General features: G+C 43.2%; 1 protein-coding gene across 1 annotated transcript in view; it reads left to right on the plus strand.

Annotated features, from left to right (window-relative positions):
* slc15a2 (solute carrier family 15 member 2) overlaps positions 1-18484 on the plus strand; it is a 43612-nt gene extending 25128 nt beyond the window's left edge. Inside the window, exons 14-24 of the mRNA XM_039006909.1 lie at positions 148-236; positions 1526-1607; positions 1852-1977; positions 2341-2505; positions 2661-2707; positions 2911-3018; positions 3263-3359; positions 3618-3761; positions 4162-4266; positions 4553-4742; positions 16743-18484. Of these exons, the coding sequence (XP_038862837.1) occupies positions 148-236; positions 1526-1607; positions 1852-1977; positions 2341-2505; positions 2661-2707; positions 2911-3018; positions 3263-3359; positions 3618-3761; positions 4162-4266; positions 4553-4742; positions 16743-16846 (1257 nt within the window). The 3' untranslated portion in view covers positions 16847-18484. The remainder of the gene's footprint in view (positions 1-147; positions 237-1525; positions 1608-1851; positions 1978-2340; positions 2506-2660; positions 2708-2910; positions 3019-3262; positions 3360-3617; positions 3762-4161; positions 4267-4552; positions 4743-16742) is intronic.
* The last annotated feature ends 1446 nt before the right edge of the window (positions 18485-19930 follow it).

Consider the following 19930-nt stretch of genomic DNA (forward strand, 5'->3'; position numbering starts at 1 on the left):
TTATTGAGAACATTGAGCATAAATATTTACTGGTGTATTTTATAAGTATGCTGCAGTAACCTTTATGATTTTATGATATTTTTAGGGGAATTTTTATTGTCATTTATAGGCGTGTGCACTGTGTTTTGTTCTTGCTTGTTTTTTCAGATGTTAAACGCTCTGCTGATCCTCGTGTTTGTGCCTATCTTTGACATGGTTGTGTACCCACTCATAGGCCTGTGTAGGATCAATCTCACGTGAGTGGACCTTGTGTGTCTGAACACTAGCTGTTTCATCCTTGCTTCCTCCGTCCTTATTTCCTCAATTCCTTGCCTTTCCTATCAAAGTTCATTGGAGGAGGGACCTTGGATCCTCTTCTCCAATGCATTTTAAGGATAATTGGGGAAACAAGGATGAAGGAAGCAAGGCTACGTTTTCAGATACAGCCCGTCTCTAAACGAGCAGGAGCTTTAGCTGACGGTGGACACTACAGCGTTCCACAGTCATCTTTTATGAGGAAACTAAGGGAGTAAGGAATGGTGCAAGAACAGGCATCATGTGGCTTACACAGCTGCCTGTTGGCCATAAAGAAAACATTTGTAGCTGCTCTACCAAACCTCGTGATCTTATCATGTCATAGAGATGGGTGAAAGATACGTGGAAACAATGTTGTGCAAACGTCTTCTCCTACAGAGATATAAAACAACTGACCAAATGAATAATTTCTGAGAACAGAAATTGTTGTTACTGTGTAGTAGCAACTGTGTACTACTGGTTAGCACTGTGTAGTAGTGCGTGGTAACAACTGTGTACTACTGGTTAGCACTGTGTAGTAGTGCGTGGTAACAACTGTGTACTACTGGTTAGCACTGTGTAGTAGTGCGTGGTAACAACTGTGTACTACTGGTTAGCACTGTGTAGTAGTGCGTGGTAACAACTGTGTACTACTGGTTAGCACTGTGTAGTAGTGCGTGGTAACAACTGTGTACTACTGGTTAGCACTGTGTAGTAGTGCGTGGTAACAACTGTGTACTACTGGTTAGCACTGTGTAGTAGTGCGTGGTAACAACTGTGTACTACTGGTTAGCACTGTGTAGTAGTGCGTGGTAACAACTGTGTACTACTGGTTAGCACTGTGTAGTAGTGCGTGGTAACAACTGTGTACTACTGGTTAGCACTGTGTAGTAGTGCGTGGTAACAACTGTGTTAGGGACAATGTTGACCAATGTGAGTTGACCGTCAAGCAGTCTGTTAAAGATGCACTCGCGAACGTTTGTATAAATTCAGCCAGTAGTTTTGAAAGTGGTGCTCACAAGCCAAAAGTGGTCCCCATGTTTTGTGTACTACGTCATCAAATCGTATACTACGTCATCCATTTCATATGTTATGTCATGCAAAAAAAAAAATCTAATTCGTACTATATGTTACGAATTTGTTGTGCTTAAGATCCCAGAGTGCATCTTTAAAAGTCTATAAGTGTGTAGTGTAAGGTATCTAAGTGTGGGGTCAGATTGTTTGATTGTCAGATTGTTCTATATCCTCTCAGGCCGCTGAAGAAGATGGCTGTGGGTATGATCTTTGCAGCGCTGGCCTTCGGTTCTGCCACCTTGGTGGAGGTCAATGTCACGGTAAGACTAAACATCTCTGGCTCAATTTCACTTTAGATTTTGTTTGTATAACTTGCCAAAGGCCAGAACAATCCCTAATCGTGTTTTTGCAAGATTATCATAATTCTCAATAACTTCTGGAACGACCTCTTTAAATCCATAGTGACAGAATCATGGCGTTCTACCCTACCTATAGCAGCTGTAGCTGTGGGAAGAGACTACCTTGATTCTAATGTCCCCTCTATCTTCTCTTTGCCTCTGGTAGAAAACGGTGGTGGAGCCTGCGCCACAGGGACAATGTCTGCTACAGGTCTACAATCTGGCTGTCAGTGACGTCAAACTGAACATCCCAGGGAGTAACCTCTTCTCACAACCCATCAAATCCTATGAGGTAAACTAGATTGGCAGATTTGTAAAACAAGACAACAGTAAAGCACATTACAGGATATTACCAAACAGGATGTTTTACTCTAACCTAACCAAAGAATTAATGTACCCATGAGGGTGTGGCCAAATTGCTGTGGTCTGAGTGGCTTTGTACATTCCTGTAATACTATTTCTATGAACTTAACTTAAGTTGATAATGCTATGCGTATAACACATCATGTATTTATAAACGTTGACAGCAGCTCTTACAGAAAGCAGTCCTAACAGATAGGAGTGTGTTCTTCTGGGGTCAGCGTGTCTTTTGTTTTGGCTATATAGCTGAACATAAACCTTGTCAATTCACTCTGCCACTGTGTCTGTCCATTAGGATCCACCAGCATATCAGCATATTCAACTAGGGGGACACAACAAGACCATCAATATGGCGGTCACCCAAAATGAAAGCCCTTACCAGTGTGTCCAGACCTTCACAGAGCAGAAAGCCTACACTCTCGTCCTGCACAGCAATGGTTCTGGGATTGTGTGTCAACTAGTGAGTCTGAAGTCTGATCTGAAGCACCATAATGATTACAAAAGTTATTGAACGACCAGTAGCTCTTCTTAATAGCCTACTACAGAAATTATTTCTATATTTCCAACTTTCATGATCTTTTCTGTTTATTTTTATTTATTTATTTCATAATATAGGCGACAGACAACATACATAAAAGTGAAAAAATGGAAGCGTACCTGAGGTAATGATGTTTTTACGTCTGAATTTAACTGGAGGAAAGAATAAGAGTTCATCATCTTGTGAATCATCTTGTACAATGGAAAAATACATGTTCCCCATGACTCTCAGCTATAGATCAATGAATACACTTTATCCCATCTCTGCATACCTGCATTAGAAATGTATTGGAGCTGAAGCATTTAACATGTACACTGTCTCGAACAGATTCATCAACACACGGAGCGAGGCTGTGAACATAACAGTGGGTGCTGTGGATTTTTACGTACCTGAAGACTATGGCATATCTCCCCATAACAGTGTGGAAAGAAAAGAGTGAGTATGACTTGCATATTTCCTTTCCATTGCAGTTAATCTTAACAAATATTAAAGTTTCTCATCCCAGTCCACTGACAGAATATCCTATAATTGATATTCCTAATTTTCTAACATTGAAAATCTGACTGATATATTAACAAATCGGTACAATACTAGTACAATACTAGATCATATCTCAGTATCCACAGATCACTTTTACCTCTGCCTTCTCTAAATCCTTCACCTATCCCATCTCTCACAGGTACACAAATGATAAGTGTACATCAGGCTCACAGGATTTCCTCATCACCCTGGGCCTGCTTGACTTTGGAGCCTCGTACACTGTCATTCTCAAAGGAGTGAGTCAGGCCACTGGCTTTACATGAGACCACAAAATACCATACTGTAGATACTATATGTGTTTCCTGCTACAGCCTGAAGCCAGTATAACTATAACTACATGGACTAGCACAGCTACCTCCAGTACTAGCTACCTGGTAGTTAAACTAGTAAGTGTATGTGATCCCTGCGATAATTGAACCCACAACCTTGGCATTGTTAGCATTTTCAGTGCCTGCACTGGCATACAGTACTAACCTCCTTTACTTTTTTTACAGGACCCTGGAGAGATCATTCTCCAGAAAATGGAGGATGTGAAGGCCAACAATGTCCACATAGCCTGGCAGATTCCACAATACGTCCTGATCACAGCAGGAGAAGTCATGTTCTCCATCACAGGCCTCGAGTTCTCCTACTCACAGGTCAGTAGTTGTCTTACTCACAGGTCAGCAGTGATTAGTAATTGGTTATTGGTTGAGTATTGAAAATAAGCCTAAAATGCCTACATAGTGTAGGTACCTCTGAATATCTGAAAGAATTGGGGTGTTCAATATGATGAAAATTCTACCTAGCCTTTCAGAGGGCAAGATGAAGCTAAAACCATATTGCTCATACCAACCTGAACCCTTTCAGATCTACATGAAATGCATAGGGGGATTACAAGGTTATGGGTTGATTATTTGGAATTCCGCCTTTACAAGGAGAGAATATAATGTTTGAGTAAAGAACGTGTGCATCATCACTATTATCCAACAGAGCTGTGTGATCTGTCCCTGCTTTTCCCCACCAATGATAAACAATATAGGTCTATGTTCAATACAGGCCCCAGCTAACATGAAGTCAGTGCTGCAGGCCGGCTGGCTGCTGACTGTAGCCTTTGGCAATGTCATTGTGCTGATCGTCGCAGAGGGGGCAGGTCTGGATCAGGTAAGTCCCAGTCCCAGTAGTAGAAGAGTGCTTTTGTTTTCACTGTGCCGTTTAGAAAATCTTGTCATTGCACCATTGAACCCATAGACTGCATAAAACAGTTAAAAACAGTAAAACAGAACCAAATGTCTGTGGTAGTCCACTAGAGGGCAACCAATCACAACATCATTACTGTCTTGGTCCCTTTCTCAAGTAGAGTACACCAGGGTAATAAATATGGCTTTCAAATAACAACATAGGCCTGTGTTAAATGTGTTTAATGTTGAGTCGAACTTCTAATTCCCAGTGGATGGAGTTCCTGCTGTTCGCTGGCCTCCTGGTGGCAGTCTGCATCATCTTCTCCATCATGGCTTACTTCTACACCTACGTAGACCCTGACGAGCTAGACAAGCTGTTCCCAGACAAGACAGTCAATGACGACGATGAAGACAACTTGAAAAAGAACCAGAAATACCACATGGACCAGACAGACAACAGTATGTACTTGAACCCAATAGAGAAGAGCACTAAGATGTAGCTTGGTGACTGACGTACTGTGTTAAGACGTCCCCCTCGATAGACCTGTAAGCCCCTATTGTGGAATGTTTTTATGCATTGGTAAATCGGAGCAAAGCATTACGATTTGGTGAATGGTGTTTGAGTATATTTTCACTGAGCCTTACTGTATGTAGTTTGTTGTTGTCACACCCTGTCTGTGTGATCTTATGTACTAACCAGAGTTAGCACTCCAACCTAGACACCTCAAAATCCACAGGTGAAACCAGGACCAGTAGGAACAAAACAACATTGTTGAAATACTTTATGGCAAAATAAAATAAAATAAATTGAATTTATAACATTTTACAGAATTTTACAGTACTGCTTCATAATTAAACAAATGTTAGTTTCCTGTTTATAATGTTGTTCATAGTAGACAAGGAACACAACTGTCTCTTACAGTTAATGATAAATGAAAGAGAACCTATCCAAAAACAACACAATAACAGGACATTGTAAAAATGGTCCCTCTTCATACTGGCTACTTGAGAGGCAACAGTAAACATGTAGTCCCACACAAATGATGCAGAGCCACCACCTTGGGCTAATTGAGATATTGCGTGTGACTAGCAAATTTCAGTTAATTACTATAGCTCCACGCCTTGGCCAATCAGTGTAATTTTGTAAAAGCCGGATCTCTGTGGCAAGACGTACGTACGTACGAACAAAAGGAAGGATGGAGACAAATCGACAGTCCCCTCCCCGGTTTCATCGTGGGGGACAACTATGGAGTCAGGGAAAAGTCTCAAGACACTCTAGAGAAGACATGTTGCTCCTAATCATCAGCATAACATTTTCTAATCTTGAGAAACATTTTTCTGTAATTTTACTGTAAATAAAAAATTAAGTGCTAAATAAAAAGGTGTACATTTCTCTAGTTGAATATTTTATAATTTTATTTCTGATGGTGTCACTAGAAAGCTTACTACTCTTATGGCTTTGCAGGACTAGCTCACTGTTGGTGGAATCGGTATGCACATTTATCATCTTTACTCATTCATGGCTTTGGCACGTGGGATTTCCTTCCCTTATCACAGATCCATGACTACCGACAGAAAGCAATCACACCACTTCCTAGTAACGGACATATTACATCCATCACTCCTTAGACAACCTTCATTAATCACTGTTTCATAACAGGCTGCCATTCTACCATTCTCTCTGAGTTCCAAATGGCACCTATAGGGCTCTGGTCAAAAGTAGTTCTCTAAATAGATAATAGGGTGCCATTTGGGATGCAAACAGCTGGGGAATGTAATGCAGAAAATGTAGCCGACATCTGAGATATATCACTATTATTACAAAGATTAGGATCGTACAAAGTAATTCTAAGTGCTATTTGAGTGCTATTTGCTCGGCGTGTATAGAATTAAATGAATCAAACTAATAGCACAAGACAACAAAACATGGTAAGAATGTAAGAAATAATCTTGTCTTGGATTTGACCTCATGGAACTGAGTCCCCAAGATTATAATAGTCATATAAATCATTATAACAGACTACAATAAACCATATCTATGGGGGTAGAAAAAGAAGGAGCATCTCTTTCCTCTTTCCTTCTCTGACACTGGAATAACTATGAGCCAGGCAGGATTTCCCATGTGGGCACTGCAGAGCACAGAAGTTCATTCTGTGGTTTCGAAATCTCTAAAACACTGCTAACTCCACAGAGAGAATCTCAGCAGCAGTATTAGAGGACATAAGAGCCGCTGTCAGAGGTTTTACTACTATGATCTACCTTCACTACCTCAGGTACTCAAGTCAACTGTCTTACTGATCTCCTTCCCCCTTTTTTAACACTTAAGGGAACTTATTTACAATCTACTTCTTCGATGAGTGTTGTGGTGCCTTTCAAGTGTTACTCAACCACGTCCAAAATGATATACTTACAGATTACTTACTGACCTGTTTTCACCCTTTTTAACAATTGAGGGAACTTAATTAAAGGAGTAGTTCACTATTTTACAACTTGATGTTAGATGTTTCTTAACCCGTAAATTAGTCGATGGGCCAAGATAACTGAACCCTGAATTATAGTTTTTCTCTAAACAGCCACTACAAACTTCAAGCTAACAATCAACAGAAGTGAGAGCATGTAAAAAGTCAAAATCCCCTGAAATCAATTAAAATCAACTCCACATTTAGTTTTATGTTACTTAAAGGTAATTTGGCCATTGAAAAAAACAAGCTCACATGCCCCATCACTTCCATTGATTGTTAGCTTGTGGTGGCTAAAGTTAGCTGAAGTTTGTAGTGGATGTTTAAAGAGATCTGAAGCATAGATTACAGTTTCTCCTGGCCCATAGACTACTTTCCATGCAATTAACCATCTAACATTAAGTTGTAAAATAGTTAACTACTCTTTTAACAGTCAATCTACTTCTTCTGTGAGTGTTAGACTCTGCTGCAATATCCATATATTAGCTTACCACTTAGTATGAAGTAATATAGTATGGCATTCATCCTAAGTAGTATGCTAGTATGAACATTGTAATGCAGACTATGAGGCTATGGTGCGGCTGTCCCTGATCTGACTGTCTCTCCATCAGTAGTTCAGGGACTCTAGTGATGACCTCAGGGTGAACCAGGCACTGCAGCAGGTCGTTGGTGATGATGGAGATGGGGCAGTGTGCTCCGTCACCCTCGTCTCTGTCCCCCGGTGGTGGCCTTCCTATATCTCTGTAGCCTGGCTCTGGTAACACTAGAGGGTCTGAGGCTGAACTGGAGATTGGACATGCCTCCCCTCCATGCTGGTGTGGGCTCTACTCCCACAACCAGGTCTGGGTGTGATGCTTTGTGTTATGCTGCTAGGCCTGACTATGTCACAGTCTTTGGATGGTGATGGTCCGTCTTTCTTTTTGGGGTTCTGCTCTGTAGTTTTCTGTATGCCATTCTGGTTCCAGGTCACAGGGATGAGGTGGGGGCCGAAGGGTACAGTAGATTGTGAGGAAGAGGAGGGTGAGTAGGAGTCCTCTGCTGGTGGTGATGAAGGGCTAGTGTTCTAAGCTTGGCCATTGGAGTCACGATATGCCCCTGTACGGGTCCCTGGATGGCCCCCTGCTGGGGTATCCTGGGTCTGTTGGTCACAGTGACTTGTTGTCCCTCTCTTCTCTATTCAGGCCCCCACAGCCAGCTTCAGGTACTGCATGTTCACATCAGTACCACCAACCCCTCCTTCAGAAAAAAAGAAAGAAAGTCGAAACCAAAATAACCAATGTTTCGGCACTATCCACCTTACTCAGGGTTGACATACCTCAGGGACTATGGTCAGTACTGTATGTGTACAAGGTCTCTGTCTCTTAACTAGTCTCACACACGTAATCCTTTGTTCTGTAGCCTCTTTCGAGCTCTTAATTTCTTACATAAAAAGCCAAGTTTTTGGCTAGGCAATCTCTAGCATAAGGTCAGTCAACAACCCAAATGCTTGAATGCTAATTGGAGCTAGACAGATTTGTCAATATGGGTGGGTTGGAATTCAGTCATCTCCTCTCTGTTGTTATATGCTGCATTCCTGGGACTTTTGTCTTTCCCTGGACCTCAGCCAAACGGGACAAATTCCTCCCTGTGATCTATGTTCTTATAAGGACAACAAATTGTCGGACTGCACTGAGAATGACCCAGAGTGTGCATGACAAATGTACCATCAGATTCTACAAGGTACAGGGGGTTTGTTGTGGCTTGTGGCAGTGCCAAGTGAACTGTCAATATTTTGACATACAGTAGAGTGTGAAGAGGATAAGTCGGGGTCAAGGTAACCTGGTCCAAGATCTGTTTATGCCGTCTTCCCAAGTCTTGTGGTCATTGTCAATGACAATTGGTATATATGTCCTATTGTATTATTGACTGTATGTTTGTTTATTCCATGTGTAACTCGCTTTAAGCACTAACTGTCAGAGCAGCTCACAGATCACTGCACCTGTACATAGCCCATCTATAATTTAGCCCAAACAACTACCGCTTCCCCTACTGTATTTATTTATTTTGCTCCTTTGCACCCCATTATTTATATTTCTACTTTGCACATTCTTCCACTGCAAATCTACCATTCCAGTGTTTTACTTGCTATATTGTATTTACTTCGCCACCATGGCCTTTTTTTTGCCTTTTACCTCCCTTATCTCACCTCATTTTCTCACATTGTATATAGACTTATTTTTCTACTGTATTATTGACTGTTTGTTTTACTCCATGTGTAACTGTGTTGTTGTTTGTGTCACACTGCTTTGCTTTATCTTGACCAGGTCGCAGTTGTAAATAAGAACTTGTTCTCAACTAGCCTACCTGGTTAAATAAAGTTGAAATAAATACAAATAAATTAAAGACAGCACAAACAGATCTGGGACCAAGGGTCAGGATACTGTACCTCAGTGGGATTGAGCCAGTCATCATCATTGTCGTTACTAAGTGTCGTCCTCAGAGCACAGACAATGGCGTTGGCGAGGGCCTCGCCTGCTCTTACCTCATCATCAACTTCCTGTATCAGATCAGGAAGAAGAAAGAAAAACTCCTATCATGAGAAAGAAGTCGCTGATAAAGACATGTGCAGCAGGCATAATTGATTGTGTCTGTGACGTTGTCTCAGAGCCAGTTATCAGGAGGCACCAGAGGTGACACACTACCTGAATACACATTCCTCTCATCTAGATATATCAATGTGTTATGCAGTGCACCACTCCTTTACATGCACACCCACAAATCATTATGACAGCCATAGCTTTACTCTGAGGCCTGTTCATTACTCAAAAACCCACAGTCATCATCAGGGAGTCTCAACACCCGTCACATCCATCCCCTGTGAGGCTGCGTCCCAAATGACACCCTATTCCCTATATAGTGCACTACTTTTAACCAGGGCCCTATGGGCGGTAGGGGTAGCTTGTGGTGGGAAAACCACATCAAGCTGTAAATATGGCCCTCTGAAGCATATGAGGTGACTTTACTGTACCTACCAACTCAATCCAGGAGTTGACGGAGACATTAACAGGGTCGACAGACTCCACATGGTGCCCCCAGTGTCTGGGAACAAATAGCACATATTGGAGTAGGAGGGCAACAGGGTCAGATGTCAGAAGAAACACAATGTGATAGGTAGGAATATGGATAAGGAACGTATCTCTTAGTAGGAGCACTGAAGGAGCCAAAAATGTCTGGAATTGTCTTCTAGCACCACAGATCACAGTCCAGGGGTCAGAGAGCAGAGCATAGCCAGTCAATAAATAGCAGAGCTGAAGGAGTCAAGGACTGTAAGGATTAGAATGCTGAGTGCTCTGTGTGACGACCCTCCGACTCTGTCTGCCGAATTCTTTCTCTTTGCTCTTGTTTTCCTTATTAGGATGTCGGTGGGCGGAGCTGCGAGGGTCGTCTGCGAAATGGGGTAAATAGACCTCTTCCCTATTCATCTCCATGCAGACATGCTGTTTGATTTTGGTTGTGGCTGGGTTGTTTGTGTTGGCATCTTTCAACACTCCTCATTATCACATCTATACATGCAACCACTCACTAACACTACTGACTAAACACCATTGTTTATTTGTTTATAGGTTACCTCAGTTAATAAATATATCTTTGTTATTCCATATCTCCATGTTGTCTCCCTTATTTGTTACGGGCTTTGAGCTGGTTCATGACAAGTGGGGGCTCATCTGGGGTTTTGAAGGTATGTTTCTCGCGTTGTGGTGAGAGTCAGCTGGGATTTTGAAGTTATGATTGTTGCTTTGTGGTGTGAGTCATCCAGGATCATTAGGTTGGTTCCTGACATTTAGTTGTATTGCACTTTGTTGCACTATGAAGGACTAATACTAGTCATTAGGCTAACTGGTATGTGTATTGTTTGGTAGAAAATGTGGAGTTAATGTTCGAAAACTCTGTAGGTGCTTTGTTTGCATCTTTTGTTACAGATTTTGAGTTGTAATGTTTGGTGCCCAGAGTTGGTTGCCTTTTAGTTTGGTAAACTTGCCACTGCGGTGGATAGTTGGTTGTGTGCTGCGTTGGAGAGTACATTGGTTAGTTTCTAGGCCCCTGCCCAGACTGGAAACTCTTGCTCTACTTGCTGTTGGGACATCGGTCTGAGGTGAATACAATCTGCAGTGTACCTCAGTGGGAGAAATGGGTAGGGTAGTGCCATTTGCTACCTGGAGCTATAGCCTTTCTTTTTTCCCCTGTTAGGCTTAGCGACGTGTTTTATTTTGGAATAGGTTGGGCGTGGTTATTTTGTTGTTTTTGTGTGGTGTCTGTGGACTGAGCAGTTGTCTCGGTGGCACATCTGTAACTTGCGGGGAATCTGCCAGTGTGCTGGTGGGGGTTTTCCCTTGCTAGCGGGGTACAGTGTGTAATTACCCACCGTGAATCCGCACGAAGACTAGGGTTGAGTTATTGTAGGATTTGGGGAAGCTCCATATATCTCATCTGTCTTCTGTGGTGCCTAGTGTGATTGCATTTCTCTTGTGGTCTGGTGTGCTCAGCAGAGGGAAGATAATTTTTTTGTATTTACTTGTGACTATGGTGTCTAATATAGACAAGTTCATTCGCTTTCCATCAGAGGAACTGTTCGAATTATGTACATCTGTTGAAGATCGCTGATCAATACCAGGTTGTTATTAGTGATAAATGTCATTCTGTTAGGTTGATATTGAAGGGCCAATCTGATGGAGAGTGGTATTCTTACAGTTACCACTGGGGCAGCCTCTGCTGAGGACTCGCCCGTCTCCCCAGTTCAATGGCCGCTCCATCTGTTAGCCCTAGTAGTCTTTCTTTTCAACTCCAGAAAGAACTGCTTCTGTTACAACTAGAGTATGATTGTGTTAAGCTAGAGCATGATTGAGTAAAGTATGAAAAGGAATTGGCATTTAGACAGGATTTGGAGCGTACTAAAATCAAGTTGCAACAAGAGTGGCTAGAGTTGGTTAGGGAAGGAAAGCTCTCAGGGAGAGTTGGTTCTGGGAAGGTGACCCAGATTTACCCAGGGGTCACTCTTGGTTGTGCCTGGGCTCATTTGATATTGTTGTAAACGTATGGTTGTTGCCAAACTTTAATGGAAGGACCCTGAGACGCTCTTTTCGTTGGAACTTGTTGCTGACGCGCTCTCTCGTATGCCCTGTTCCTGAATATCTACATGACTGACCGTTGTTTATTTTGTTTGGTATTGTCCTGTTCTGGAACTCCTGTTCCCTTCTGGCCTCGTTTTCTTCTTTCCTCTTAAAGGTTGCTTCCTGTTGCCAAAGGTTGTTGAGGTCTGGGAAGGACGAGGTTGGCTGGAGCAGTGGGACTAGGATCCAGGGCAGTGTTTTGTTGTTTGTGTGATTGGTGTGGTGTTCCGGGGTCCTTGTTGGTCCCCAGATTTATTTGTAAATAGGTTGCCTCAGTTAAATATATTTTTGTTATTCCTTATCTCCAAGTCTCTTTTTTTGTTACGGGCTTCGAGCCGGTTCGTGACATCTGAAACAGAAATTTGAGACTGGTTCAACACAGTGGGGGACACTAGCCACTAGATGGCAGCTTCTGACCGCCCTCCACTCCCTCTAAGAGGCTTCTGTCCAATTCATAATGTGGCTCTGGTCTTTATTCAAGTGAACAGGCCATATTGATCCTCCGGTTCCACTGCAGTCTTAATTCATTCAGCCTAGAGAGCGGTCTGCTGCGTGCTTTGCTTGATTTGGACAGACTTAGCAATATTTCAATAAATCACATAGTGATAAGTGTTTTATTCTAGGGGGTAACTGGGCTTAGTCTTGACACAACAGACGATAGGTCCTAGTTCAACTCTACAGACATGGACCCGTGGAAAACAACTGAAATTAGTTGCTAAAAATCTGAAAGTTAATCACCTATGAGATAATAGTGCAGGATAACCTGTACGATAATGCTTGGTTTCCCATCCACAGCTTTGTACAACAGACGTCTGTTATAACAGTGTATAACCTCTAAAGACCTAATTCTTTGAAGTCCCCTTAAAACTAGGTGTCATGTACCTACATAATAGGTTATAGGTCTAACTTATAAACCACATGAACAGCCCCCACTGTTTTGTTTCTTAGTGGTAGCACTTCATTAGTATTCTGCAGGAGCACTATGTTCTCAGAGATAGTAAGTGGGACAGACGCTCATTGCTTTCCACTGTCTTGACTCAAAGAGAGAGCGTGTGGATGTGCCGGCTGATGCTGCTGGAATCTGAAGGGTGAAAGAGTGGTGGGTATCACAGACACCAAAGACAACACAACCCCTCTCCTAATTAGCTTCTAGAGTCAGTGTCAAGACAGGAAAAGGCCAGTGGTCACAAACCAAAGTATCAATGATGAGACAAATAATGTTTTGCAAACTCACTCAGACCTCATACTGTGCAGCAGCAATGTGGGGTTGAGTAGGGCTGAACCTTCCAATGATTAATATTCCATTGACTAGGGCTGCTGCGTCTGAATTGGTGAATCTGGTCAATATAAGTGGATTACATTTATTTTATTATTTATTTTATTTCACCTTTATTTAACCAGGTAGGCAAGTTGAGAACAAGTTCTCATTTACAATTGCGACCTGGCCAAGATAAAGCAAAGCAGTTCGACACATAGAACAACACAGTTACACATGGAGTAAAACAAACATACAGTCAATAATACAGTAGAAAAATAAGTCTATATACAATGTGAGAAAATGAGGTGAGATAAGGGAGGTAAAAGGCAAAAAAAAGGCCATGGTGGCGAAGTAAATACAATATAGCAAGTTAAACACTGGAATGGTAGATTTGCAGTGGAAGAATGTGCAAAGTAGAAATATAAATAATGGGGTGCAAAGGAGCAAAATAAATAAATAACAGTAGGGGAAGCGGTAGTTGTTTGGGCTAAATTATAGATGGGCTATGTACAGGTGCAGTGATCTGTGAGCTGCTCTGACAGTTAGTGCTTAAAGCTAGTGAGGGAGATAAGTGTTTCCAGTTTCAGAGATTTTTGTAGTTCGTTCCAGTCATTGGCAGCAGAGAACTGGAAGGAGAGGCGGCCAAAGTAGGAATTAGCTTTGGGGGTGACCAGAGAGATATACCTGCTGGAGCGCGTGCTACAGGTGGGTGCTGCTATGGTTACCAGCGAGCTGAGATAAGGGGGGACTTTACCTAGCAGGATCTTGTAGAAGACCTGGAGCCAGTGGGTTTGGCGACGAGTATGAAGCGAGGGCCAGCCAACGAGAGCGTACAGGTCGCAGTGGTGGGTAGTATATGGGGCTTTGGTGACAAGACGGATGGCACTGTGATAGACTGCATCCAATTTATTGAATAGGGTATTTGAGGCTATTTTGTAAATGACATCGCCGAAGTCGAGGATCGGTAGGATGGTCAGTTTTACGAGGGTATGTTTGGCAGCATGAGTGAAGGATGCTTTGTTGCGAAATAGGAAGCCAATTCTAGATTTAACTTTGGATTGGAGATGTTTGATGTGAGCCTGGAAGGAGAGTTTAGTCTAACCAGACACCTAGGTATTTGTAGTTGTCCACATATTCTAAGTCAGAACCGTCCAGAGTAGTGATGCTGGACGGGCGGGCAGGTGCAGGCAGCGATCGGTTGAAGAGCATGCATTTAGTTTTACTTGTATTTAAGAGCAGTTGGAGGCCAAGGAAGGAGAGTTGTATGGCATTGAAGCTCGTCTGGAGGGTTGTTAACACAGTGTCCAAAGAAGGGCCAGAAGTATACAGAATGGTGTCGTTTGCGTAGAGCTGGATCAGAGACTCACCAGCAGCAAAAGCGACATCATTGATGTATACAGAGAAGAGAGTCAGCCCAAGAATTGAACCCTGTGGCACCCCCATAGAGACTGTCAGAGGCCCGGACAACAGGCCCTCCGATTTGACACACTGAACTCTATCAGAGAAGTAGTTGGTGAACCAGGCGAGGCAATCATTTGAGAAACCAAGGCCATCGAGTCTGCCGATGAGGATGTGGTGATTGACAGAGTCGAAAGCCTTGGCCAGGTCAATGAATACGGCTGCACAGTATTGTTTCTTATCGATGGCGGTTAAGATATCGTTTAGGACCTTGAGCGTGGCTGAGGTGCACCCATGACCAGCTCTGAAACCAGATTGCATAGCAGAGAAGGTGCGGTGGGATTCGAAATGGTCGGTAATCTGTTTGTTGACTTGGCTTTCGAAGACCTTAGAAAGGCAGAGTAGGATAGATATAGGTCTGTAGCAGTTTGGGTCAAGAGCGTCCCCCCCTTTGAAGAGGGGGATGACCGCAGCTGCTTTCCAATCTTTGGGAATCTCAGAGGACACGAAAGAGAGGTTGAACAGGCTAGTAATAGGGGTTGCAACAATTTCGGCAGATCATTTTAGAAAGAAAGGGTCCAGATTGTCTAGCCCGGCTGATTTGTAGGGGTCCAGATTTTGCAGCTCTTTCAGAACATCAGCTGACTGGATTTGGGAGAAGGAGAAACGGGGAAGGCTTGGGCGAGTTGCTGTGGGGGGTGCAGTGCTGTTGACCGGGGTAGGGGTAGCCAGGTGGAAAGCATGGCCAGCCGTAGAAAAATGCTTATTGAAATTCTCAATTATAGTGGATTTATTGGTGGTGACAGAGTTTCCTATCCCCAGTGCAGTGGGCAGCTGGGAAGAGGTGTTCTTATTCTCCATGGACTTTACAGTGTCCCAGAACTTTTTTGAGTTTGTGTTGCAGGAAGCACATTTCTGCTTGAAAAAGCTAGCTTGGCTTTTCTAACTGCCTGTGTATATTGGTTTCTAACTCCCTGAAAAGTTGCATATCACGGGGGCTATTCGATGCTAATGCAGAACGCCATAGGATGTTTTTGTGTTGGTTAAGGGCAGTCAGGTCTGGAGAGAACCAAGGGCTATATCTCTTCCTGGTTCTAAATTTCTTGAATGGGGCATGCTTATTTAAGATGGTGAGGAAGGCATTTAAAAAAAACAGGCATCCTTTACTAACGGGATGAGGTCAATATCCTTCCAGGATACCCGGGCCAGGTCGATTAGAAAGGCCTGCTCGCTGAAGTGTTTCAGGGAGCGTTTGACAGTGATGAGTGGAGGTCGTTTGACCACTGACCCATTACGGATGCAGGCAATGAGGCAGTGATCGCTGAGATCTTGGTTGAAAACAGCAGAGGTGTATTTAGAGGGCAAGTTGGTTAGGATGATATCTATGAGGGTGCCAGTGTTTACGGCTTTGGGGTGGTACCTAGTAGGTTGATTGATCATTTGTGTGAGATTGAGGGCATCAAACTTAGATTGTAGGATGGCTGGGGTGTTAAGCATGTCCCAGTTTAGGTCACCTAGCAGCACAAGCTCTGAAGATAGATGGGGGGCAGTCAGTTCACATATGGTGTCCAGAGCACAGCTGGGGGCAGAGGGTGGTCTATAGCAGGCGGCAACGGTGAGAGACTTGTTTTTAGAGAGGTGGATTTTTAAAAGTAGAAGGTCAAATTGTTTGGGTACAGACCTGGATAGTAGGACAGAACTCTGCAGGCTATCTCTGCAGTAGATTGCAACACCGCCCCCTATATAGGGAATAGCGTGTTATTTGGAACTCCTAGAAGTCTCGGTGGCTGATGGCACAATCTTACTTTCATGCAGCATACCTGTCCTCTTCATCCATAATGAATCTCTGCAATAATGTTTAACATTAAAGCTTCTGTTCTGTCACGATTACTCAATTATTAACCGATAAAATAAAAATTTCATTGTCCCGCTCTCCTGTTCCGGCACTCAACGTGCTACTAACCACCGGTCCTGGCAATCCACGTTACGCACACCTGGAAACCATCATTGCACACACCTGCTCCCCATCGTTACATACACCTGAACTTCATCATCACCCTGATTACTCTCCCTTTACTTAGCCCTCAGTATCTCAGTCTTTCGGTCAGTTTTGGTTTTGTTTACGCATGTTTTGAGCATATTCATGGTTTTATTATTAAACTCACATTCTTCCTGACTCCCTGTGTATACGTTACAGAATACTGGAAGCAGCAGAAGTTAAGGATATCTCCCAGATGGTCGATGAACAGGAACACCTACTCCGTCAACACCATGACCAGCTGGCTCAACTGGGTACGGTAATGGATAAGGTCCTCCGCGTTCTCCACCACCCGCGATAATTAATCTCCAACTAGCGGAGGTTCCTCTACCACGAGTCGTCCCAGCGAGCCAGACCCCCAGCCGATCCAGCAGTTCGCCCAGGTCAGCGATGTCCTATATATTCCGACTCCATCGGAATGCCGTGGCTTCCGATGAGGGTACGGGTACGGTCCAGAGGAGCGCTGTTGGGTCCTGGTGGACGTCCCCCGTGACGCCCCTGGACATCGATGGGTGCCTCACCTTTGCCGTCAGGTCCCTCCTGGACTCCTGACGTCGTGGGGGTTGGCTCCAGTACCTGGTGTACTGGGAGGGTACGGTCCTCCCCCTGGCCTGGCGTCGTCCTGCGGCTAGTCGAGGGGGGGTACTGTCACGGCTACTCCTGCTCTTCCGCTCCGGCGCTCGACGTCGCCAGTCTACTAACCACCGGTCCTAGCAACCCACATTACGCACACCTGGAAACCATCATTGCGCACATTGCGCACACCTGGACTTCATCATCACCCTGATTACTTTCCCTTTTATTTAGCCCTCAGTAGCCTCAGTCTTCAGGCGGTATTGGTATGGTTTACGTTGAATACACTACCCCTGTTTTGATTATCTTCATGTTTCTTATTATTAAACTCACCTTCTGCACCTGCTTCCTGACTCCCTCGACACAGATTAAGCCTAGTCCTGGAATTAAAAAGCATGCTTAAGGGATAATCTGTGTCCAGGAAAGTGGCACAGTGTGTACCTGTCCAGACTAGAGGGTGACTGTGTGGGCCTTGACGTGTCTGTGGGGAACCTCTGGAGGTCTGGCTGGAGTACGTCACACTAGACTCCTCATAGGGGATCCTGCTGGGGTACAGACAGCTTGTTTGCAGGGGGGGGAACAGGTGCCAACGCTTCCTGAAATAAAACAGGGTAGGAGTGCTGATCTTGGTTCAATTTATTTGAAAGGGAAAGCCATTACCAAAGCCATTGCATGCATCATCTCAAGTTAAGCATGTCACTGTACTTCAGCATGTGACAAATAAAACTTGAAACCACAATGGTTATTCTCTATGTAGTTGAGGAAACCTGGAATCTATCGCCATTCAATTTAAGAAGCTATAGTTCAATATAATCTCTCTTTATTGAAATATTATTGTTATGAATTTTATGAATAAATTACTAAACGATGTATACATTTAACTAGAACTAATTGAACTCTACCCTGTTTTTCTATATTGATAAATAATGTTAGTTCATAAGGAAGAGGTTATGTAGCATGTATGAGGGAAGAAAAGAATGGCTGTGTGTACCTAAAGAAAACTAAATGGATCATTAACCTATGTTTGAACCACTAAGCTATAACTCTGTGGAGATAAGGGAAGACAGCTCAAGCCCCTCTAGGTTTTCCGTGTCTGGGGGGGACTGGAACTGTCAGCTAAGTGGTAATAAACTGAGGAGAGATTTCAGGAGATAATCCAGATATTATGTATAAGGTATGTGCGTAAGTATGTTGGAATTAACTTTTGATCAGTTTTGTCCTAGTCGGAGGGGGAGGGACTCTATGACGCTGTGCGTAATATATAATGTGATGTACATGGTTTTTGGAGGAGAGATCTCTCGAGAATAAACGCTATTGATTAATTTGGACACGGGTCTATGTCTATTTTATGCAAATAAGGATCTTACAAATTCTTAGAAACGGACAGAGTGTTTGCTTTGTATAATTAAATTGGTTAATGAACATATAGGAAACAAATTCCTTCATCAATTATGTAATGTGAGTTCTTTGCTTAGGTCATCACATCAATGTGAAAGGTTCTTCATATGTAAAAGCAGTGAGAAAAAGCAGTGAGAAAGCAGTGAGAAGATAATATACAAAAATATATTTATATATTTTGTCAGACTCAGTGCTCCACAGAACTAATATCTCTCTGTTCTAAAGTACCTCACTTCATACCCCCATCTCTCTCTCATGAGACCTCGATAAATGACTTTCTCTTTCAGGGGCCAGAGAACCCATCTGATTCTGTCCCCAAGTGAGTTTCATCCCCTTCCCCTCTGTCTCCCTGCCCTCCTCTCAGCCCCTCACCTCCCTCCTCTCAGCCCCCCACTCCCCTCCCAGGAATGTAAACGGCCACCTCTACATCTACATGGTGAGTAGATCTTTGCCCTACAGACAGTTCTCATTCTGTTGATTTGCTGTATCTATTGTCTGACTCCAGTACCACTCCTTTCTTCTCAGCTATAATGCTGTTAAATTGTTTCATTCTAATCTATTGTACAATTCCCTCTGTGAAGGGAAACATCCATCGTCTGTGTGCACTACTACCACTTGCCAGTGAGGTATGTTTTGTTCATTAGGGCTCATCGAAGCAAAACAATTTGCAACAGAAAACAAAAAGCGCTTCTTATTGGACATATCCAGGTAGTCCCCCTCCATTTCACAGTTTTTTTTTCTTGTTTTGTGTCTACTGAACACAACCCAGTTCTGTACAATTACCTTCCTTGCACCTGTAGTACCAGGTTCTACCCACAGGAGTCCAGGTGGCAGAGAGTATTGGCACCTTCTGTATCAATCCACAATGTGCTCTGTCTCCCACTACAACCCAGGAACCCAAACTGAGACCACACCACGTCCTGTAATGCACACAATACAGTTCCAATTACTAACACTGTAATTACCAATCATACTGTATATTCATGGTTGCTATAATCTCTCATATCAATTCATGCGGTCATCTATTTAAATAATCTCGTCTAACATTTAAATATGTAATTGTAAAGAAAACAATTCATATTCATGGAACAAATATGACAATGTGCCATGAGCAGTTTCAATATTACGGTATGGCAGCAATACATCCTGAGGGAAACCTCCATTGTCACTAGACACAGGTGAAAATGCATGCCCATTCACCATCTCATTGGTTGCTTAATAATAGGCAGTGCAATGACTGGCAACAAAGTTTGCACCCCAAATGACACCTTATGCCCTATATATTGTACTACTTTTCATGGGCCCTGGTCAAAAGTAGTGCACTATATAGGAATAGGATGCCATTTGGGACAAACACTACTCTAGAGGAAACAAGA

This window comes from Salvelinus namaycush, chromosome 13 (assembly GCF_016432855.1).
Source record: "Salvelinus namaycush isolate Seneca chromosome 13, SaNama_1.0, whole genome shotgun sequence".
Taxonomy (NCBI): Eukaryota; Metazoa; Chordata; class Actinopteri; order Salmoniformes; family Salmonidae; genus Salvelinus; species Salvelinus namaycush.